An 8,056-nucleotide genomic window follows, 5' to 3' on the forward strand; every position below is an offset into this window, starting at 1 on the left:
TTTTTACAGCAGCATAGTATTCCATCGTGTAGATATGCCAAAGTTTTTTAATCCACTCATCTGCTGATGGGCACTTAGGCTGATTCCAAATCTTAGCTATTGTAAGTTGTGCCGCTGTGAACATAGGGGTGCATATATCGTTTCTGGTTGGTGTTTCTAGTTTCTTGGGATATATTCCTAGAACTGGGATTGCTGGGTCAAATGGAAGTTCCATTTTTAGTTTTTTGAGGAAACTCATTACTGTTCTCCACAGTGGCTGCACCAGTCTGCATTCCCACCAGCAGTACAGGAGGGTTCCTTTTTCTCCACATCCTCTCCAGCACTTGTCGTTTGTTGATTTGTTGATGATAGCCATTCTGACAGGAGTGAGATGGTACCTCACTGTCATTTTGATTTGCATCTCTCAGGAGAGGTTGTTACTGTCTCTGGGTCTCTCTGCCCAGTGTTACTGGTTCTGCCCCAGGATCAGTGCAGTGGGAAGGGCCAGGCCAGGAGGGAGGGCAGGACGGAGCACTAAGGGTGGTCCCTAAGCAGGATGTGGCCCTCTTCCCCGCCATCCTTCCCCTTGGTCCCCGATGGCTGAGCGCCTGTGAAATGATCCTGGTCCCCTTCCAGGTAAACAGAGTTCAGCTCCTGCCTTTGAGTTGTAGCCTCATTCTCTCTTGTGTTGCTGGCAGCCTCTGTTTTAAGCAAATGGCTCCAGCGAGGGGTGGGGATAGGGAAGGTATCAAGGATTAGAGGGAAGACAGTTTCTCTCTCATTATTCCCTAGAATCAAGTGAGAGCGAGTGACTGAGAAATAGATGCTCAGGAAGAGCCTGAGGGGTGGTTGGGGGCAGAAATGGGGCGTGCGGTGGAGCCCTTGGAAGAAGCAAAGGGGGTATTGGGGAAGGGCTGTAAAGACACAATCAGCTGGAAGCTGGCAGAGAAATAATGAAAAGAACTCTAACCAAACGAGGCATTAGAATAAAGTCCCGGTTCCAGGCAGGCCCCAGCTGTGGCTGCAGCTGGACTGGCCCAGTGACTCAATGGCACCGTTAATTCCTTTTCTTTTTTTTTCCCCTTGTTTTCTTTCCTGCTCCCACCTCCCTTTTCCATCCTCTGCCTTCTTTCCCAAATCCCATCTTTTCCCTCCATCCTCTCCTGTGCTCTCATGCATCCTTTCTCCCCTTCCCTCTCCCCCACGTCCTCACATTTGCTCCTATCCCCCATCCCCTCCAAGCTCTCCGGCGGATGTGAGCTGACCGTGGTCCTCCAGGACTTCAACGCCGGCCACAGCAGCGAGCTGACCATCCAGGTGGGGCAGACGGTGGAGCTGCTGGAGCGGCCGAGTGAGCGGCCAGGCTGGTGTCTGGTGCGCACCACGGAACGGAGCCCCCCGCAGGAGGGCCTGGTCCCCAGCAGCGCCCTGTGCATCTCCCACTCCCGAAGCAGCGTGGAGATGGACTGCTTCTTCCCCCTGGTGAAAGGTAGGGACCACAGAGGGAGAGGGGTGTGGAAGCATATCGTGGAGCTAACCTTTCTCATGACCTCGTCGGATTTCCCGGGACCTGCTTGTGAAGAAAGTGGGTTGGGAGCTTGAAGGGAGAGAGTACTGAGTAGCCGTGTGACCTTGGGAGTTATTTAAGCTTTCTGAGTCGGTTTCATCTTAGAAATTAAGGTTGAATTCGATGACTCCTAAGATCTCTTTCAGAAGTGCCATTGTATTTGGAAAAGTCCTCTTCTACCTGTGGCCAAAGCCTGGACTCCTCTGTCCACTGCCCTGCTCCCCACCCCCCACCCCCACAGCTCCCACGGCTCCCTGACACCCACCCACCCCAGTGTTCCTGCTGGCACAGGGGCACCCAGCAAGCCCAGGCTCAAGGCCCTGCTCACTTAGGTTCCTTTGATGGATAAGTTATTGGAACCTCGGCTTCTGTTTGGTGTAGTTCTGTGTTCCCGCCACATGCTTCTTATTCATTTTCTCACGCAGGGATACTCACCAACTAGAATAGTGATCCTCCAAAGTGGGGGTGTCTCAGCACCCCCTGGGTACCTGTTGGAAATGCAGGTTCTCAGGCCCCTCTCCAGAGCTGAGTCCGAAACCCTGAGTGGGGCCCAGTGGTCTGTTTTAACAAGCCCTCCCAGGGACTCCGGTGCATCAAAAGCCAAGGCTGGTAGGGGCCCCGGAAGTCGCTCGTTTTACACCGAGGAAACTGAGGCCCAGAGAGCGACGTGGTTCTGAGCTTCTCGTAACTCATCAGATCCTCTATGTCAGTAGTTACAAAAAGCTCAGCCTTGTATGCAGACCCGTGCTAGGTATTCATGGGCTAGGAAGAGGGAAGGGACCTGCTTCTGTAGGGAGTCAGGGACGAGGGTCGCCATGGAGACCTGCTGCAGGCTTCCTAGTAGATACTACAGCAGTGATGGCGAACCTTTTGAGCTCGGCGTGTCAGCATTTTGAAAAACCCTAACTTAACTCTGGTGCTGTGTCACATATAGAAATTTTTTGATATTTGCAACCATAGTAAAACAAAGATTTATATTTTTGATATTTATTTTATATATTTAAATGCCATTTAACAAAGAAAAATCAACCAAAAAAATGAGTTTGCGTGTCACCTCTGACACGCGTGTCATAGGTTCGCCATCACTGTACTACAGGCTAATAAGGTTTAAATGTTCTGGTTTCTGGGAATTCCATCTGGTCCATCTCCAAAGCCTGACTTCCTCCTGCGTCCACCAGATGGCGATAGCAGGTGGCTTGTTGACAGGCTTCTCATCCAGCCTGCCTCCCTGGGTTTTTCCACCAGGAGAAAAATGCAAACTAAAACCTGATTCTTCCCTCCCCCAGTTCAGCCCTCACCCGGTTCATTTCTCCCCTTTTCTCTGGGGACTAAAGAGGGGCTGTGTCCGGAAGTTCTGTGGAATCTGGAATTGCCCAGGCAGCTCCTCAGTCCTTTGAAGTAGCCACAGAGAAGCTCTTGGTCCCAGGGAAGAGAAAATCAGGGACACAGGAATATGGTTCTGTGTGAAGTTTAAACAAGAGGGAAACTGGGACACACAGAGGTTAGCGTTGTGAAGGTGAGATGAGGTAACATACGAAACACCTAGAACAGTGCCCGGCACTTGATACATTAAGTTGTCAAAAGTTGGAGTTATTACATCATTTGTCATGGATTCCTCAGCAAAATAACTACAAAATCCCACAAGCCCTGTCTAGGGACAAAGCCAAGGACAGCAGTTTTCTGGGAAAGGCTAGTTTGTCGGACATCCAGTGCAGGTGTGTCCATCGCGAAGGACGTAGCTTCAAGAGAAGACCTGACACGTCTAATTTTAAGTATTTTTTTATTTTTCTGTTACAATTGACATACACTATTCCATTAGTTTCAGGTGTACAATATACTGATTAGACATTTACCTAACTTACAAAGTGATCACCCTGATCAGTCTAGTACCCATCTGACACCATACATAGTTATTACAATATTATTGACTACATAGCCTATGCTGTACTTTAATAACTGGCCATTTGCACATCTTAATCCCTGCGTCTTTTTCAGCAAATGCTCAAATCCCCCTTTCAGCTGGCAAACATCAGTTTGTTCTCTGTATCTATGAGTTTGTTTCCATTTTGTTTGTTTATTTTGTTTTTTGGATTCCACACATAAGTAAAATCATATGGTACTTTCTTCCACTGTCTGACTTATTTCACTTAGCATAATACCCTCTAGGTCCATCCATGTTGTTGCAGATGGCAAGATTTCACTCTTTTCTTTATAGCTGAGTAATATTTCATTATATATACAGCATGTACCACATATTCTTTACCCATTCATCTATTGATGAGCACTTAGGTTGCTTCCGTATCTTGGCTATTGCAAATAATACTGCAATAAACATAGGGATGAATTTGTCTTTTTGAAATAGTGTTTTGAGTTTCTTCGGATAAATATCCAGAAGTGGAATTGCTGGGTCCTTCTTTGTCTCTTGTTAGAGCCTTTGTTTTAAAATTTATTTTAAAGTCTAATATAGATATTACTACCCCAGATTTTCTTTTAATTTGCCTAAAATATTTTTCCCATCCCTTTACTTTCAGTCTGTGTGTGTCTTTCCATCTGAAGTGAGTTTCTTGTAGGCAGTATATATGTTTTCTTTTCCATTCAGCCACCATATGTTTTTTTATTGGAGCATTTAATTCATTTACATTTAAAGTGATTATTGCTAGATATGTAGTTTTTTCCCCTTTATTATTCATATTTTTATTTCTCCTGCTCCCTTTCCTCCATCTCCTCCCCTTCCGCCTTCTGCTCCTTTTCTTCCTCTTCCTTCTCATTCTCCTTCTTTTTCTTTGTTCCTGTATCATTTCTTGTAATACTAGTTTGGTGGTGATGAACTCCTTTCTTTTTTTCTTGTCTGGGAATATCTTTATCTGTCCTTTGATTTGAAATGATAGCCTTGCTGGGTAATCTTGGTTGTAGGTCCTTGCTTTTCATCACTGAATATTTCATGCCAATCCCTTCTGGCCTGTTGAGAAATCTGCTGGCAGTCTTTTAATGGAGCTGCCTTGTAGTTAACTAACTGCTTTTCTCTTGCTGCTTTTAAGATTATCTATTTGTCTTTAAACTTTGGCATTTTAATCATGATGTGTCTTGGTGTGGGCCTCTTAGGGTTCATCTTGCTCAGGGCTCTGCACATCCTGGACTTGTATATCTATTTCTTTCACCAGATTAGGAAACTTTTTCGTCATTATGTCTTCAAATAGGTTTGCAATCCCTTGCTCTCTCTCTTCTCCTTTTGGTACCTCTATAATGTGAATGTTGGTATGCCTGATGTTGTGCTAGAGGTTCTTTAAACTATTTGGGGTTTTTTATTTGTTTGTTTGTTTGTTTGTTTTTACTCTTCTAGTTGGTATTTTCTGCTACCTTGTCTCCCAAATCATTGATTCAGTCTTCTGCTTCATCTAATCTGATGATTCCCTGTAATGTGTTTTTCATTTTAATTATTGTATTGTTCATTTCTGACTGGTTCTTTTTTATTTTCTATCTCCACCTTTATGTTTTCTATCTCTTTGTTAAGTTCTCACTGAGGTCATCTACTCTTCCCCTACATTCGTTGAGCATCCTTATAACCAGTGTTTTGAACTCTGCACTGATACATTACTTGTCTCCATTTTGTCTAATTCCTTTTCTGGAATTTTGTTCTGTTCTTTCATTTAAAACGTGTTTCTTTGCCTCCTCATTTTGGCAGCTTCCCTGTGTTTGTTTCTGTGTATTAGGTAGAACTGCTGTATTTCCCGTGCTTGGTAGAGTGGCCTTGTGTAGTAGGTGTTCTGTGGGGCTCAGTAGCACAATCTCTCTGGTCACCTGAGCCATGTGCTCCAGGTGTGTCCCCTGTTTGGGTTGTGTGTGCCCTCCTGTTATAGTTGAGCCTTGACGGTTTTTGGCACATCAGTGGGAGGGATTAACCCTCAGGCTGATGGACTGTTAGGAGTGATCATGACTACAAAGGAGGAGCTGTTCTGCAGGGACTGTTCACATAGAGCAGGATTCGCTTTGCCTGGGCTCTGGTCTCTGAGTCCACCCTTTGGGTGTGACCTAACACTTTTTGACCTAGGTCCAGCCTCCCTCGCCTATGTTCATCTCTTCCATACCCCGAGCCCAGCTGGGGCCCCTCTGTATACAGTTTCGAAGGAGCACACATAGGGGGAGAAGCAGAGAGCTGTCAGCGTGGGTCTGTGATCCAGAGGTGGGAGGTGGGGACATTCTGGGTAAGAACTCTGGAGAGAAGGGAGTTAGTGGAGCGTTAACTGAAAATGAGAGCTGAGGAGGAAGGATGGAAAATAGAGGCCTGAGGGAAAGCAAGGAAGGAAGCTGTCACAGAACTTTCCAGCTGACTGCCAGCCATCCTGGCTTCTTAGGAGCACCCCCCACCTCCACCTCTGGCAGTGCTGTCACCCGTTTCCTTGGATCTTTTTGTTTGCAAGTTGGTTCTTCTCTCTACAAGCTTAGACCAATTAAGGCTGGGGTTTCAAATGGCAACCCGTGTGCTCTCACTGCCCTCTCACCTGTGTGGGCTCAGAATGCGCAGGCGCCTGCCTCCCAGCAGTCAGGACGTAAGTCCTAGTGTCCATGGAGTATCTCCAGGGGCCTTAACAGGGGCGATATATGTGTCCATGCACCTGCCACTGCCTGGAAACCCCTCCCTCTCTATCCAGGGCCTGCCCTGAGTGTTGGCCACTTAGAAGAAATTCAGTAAACTCTTCCTTCCTCCATTTCAGCAGCTGCCTGCTGGCCAGTTGGCCTTCTCTGAGCTACACTTTGTCTCCAGCAGGCACTCCACCTTGTAAGTCATACACAACTGGATTGAGAATCCTTCTGGGGGTTGTGGGATAGGACAGGGTTGCCTCATCCGTGTCACTGCACGTCAGACTCTATTTCTTTTTCAGTTCTTAGAGGGGAGCCAGTCCTCTTCATCTCTGTGGAGAGCATTGCAGAGTCAGTGCTTCTACAGGCCATGAGGAGCCGGGCAGTGTCTGTGTGATGTGCTAAGTGTCATGTGTGTGCTCAGTCCGAGCTGTCAGTACCAGCAATGGTGATAGAGCCACAGAATGTTAGCACCAAGGAGGGACCTGGGAGAACTGCTAGGTGTGGGTTCTCAACCCTGTCTGCAGAGAATCACCTGGAAGCTGTACCTAATGACAGCACCCTGGCCCCACCTGGAACAACTGTAACCAGAGTCTCCAGGGTGGGGCCTGAGGGTCAGTGTTATTTTAAATGGTCCTTAAGTGAATTTAAGCTATGGTCAGGGTTGAGAACCACTGTACCGGCCCAGTTTTCTGTCTTTCAGGGGCACTTTGGGGCATAGGTGACTTCCTGAAGCCGCAGGGAGAGTTGGTGGCAGAGCTGGAGCAGAACCAGGGCTCTCACCTCCTCTCAGGCCCAGTGCTTCACACCCATACGCTGCCTGCTGGGGTAGGCACTGGGCCCTTGTCCCTCCTGTGTCTTCTTGGGATTCAGGGGTTGGTTGTTTCCTCCTGACATATCCATGGCAGGACTGATGATGAGGCTGTGTGACAAAGTGGGGGGCCTGCCTTTCCTACTAGTCACTGCCACCCTGACATTGAAAGGCTTCTCACTGGGGTGGAGCCTAGTCCCCTTGTCTTCCTAATGCCCTCTCTCATTCTCAGCACTAAGTTGGGGAGGGCAGTGCCTGGGCGGGGGGGGCGAGTACTTGGTGGTGGTGGTTTCTAACTCTGGGTGCATCTTAGAGCCGCCTGGAGGAGACTTTTAAAAATACTGATGCTTCACACACCACTCAGACCAATTAATTCAGAGCCATCAAGCTTGGGCATCAGAATATTTTAAGCTCCTTGGTAATTCTGATGCTCCATGAGGATTGAGTCCCTGCTCTATGGGGTTGGCACCCCCGGAGTGTCAGGCTCAGGAGATACTTAAAGATGCACAGGGAGGGTTAGTGTGCAGGTTATGACAATAACTCATACAGCTCAATGACACCAGCAAAATTTGTTTAAAAAACAGACAAGGATTTGAATAGGCATTTCTCCCAAGAAGATGTACAAATGGCCAACAGCCACATGAAAAGGTGCTCCACATTGCTGTTCATTAGGGAAATGCACATCAAAACCACAGTGAGATATCACTTCACACCCAGTAGCATGGCTATTATTAAACACACACACACGCAGAGAAAATAACAGGTGAGGCTATGGAAAAATTGGAATCTTTGTGCACTGCTGCTGGGAAAGTAAAACGGTGAATTGTTGTGGGAAATAAAATAGGTTTCCTCAAAAAAAGTAAAAATAGCGGCATAGTATTCCATTACCATTTGCAACAGCATGGATAGACCTGGAGAGCATTATGCTAAGCAAAGTAAGCCATTCGGAGAAACATAAATATCACATGATCTCACTCATATCTGGGATATAATGATCAACATAATTTGATGAACAAGAATAGATCCAGAGACAAATGCTGGAGCGGGGAGGGGGTTAGAGAGCAACCAAAGGACTTGTATGCATGCATATTAGCATAACCAATGGACACAGACACTGGGGC

At 46.9% G+C, this 8,056-nt stretch overlaps 1 protein-coding gene across 16 annotated transcripts in view; it reads left to right on the forward strand.

Moving 5' to 3' along the window:
* Positions 1-8,056, forward strand: part of KALRN (kalirin, RhoGEF kinase) — a 586,523-nt gene that overhangs the window by 451,180 nt on the left and 127,287 nt on the right. For all 16 annotated transcript variants that reach the window (XM_005873113.2, XM_005873115.2, XM_005873109.2 and 13 more), the window contains one exon: positions 1,222-1,468. In XM_005873113.2, coding sequence (XP_005873175.1) covers positions 1,222-1,468 — 247 coding nt within the window. The remainder of the gene's footprint in view (positions 1-1,221; positions 1,469-8,056) is intronic.

The sequence above is a fragment of the Myotis brandtii genome, unplaced genomic scaffold (assembly GCF_000412655.1).
Source record: "Myotis brandtii unplaced genomic scaffold, ASM41265v1 scaffold4, whole genome shotgun sequence".
Classification (NCBI taxonomy): Eukaryota; Metazoa; Chordata; class Mammalia; order Chiroptera; family Vespertilionidae; genus Myotis; species Myotis brandtii.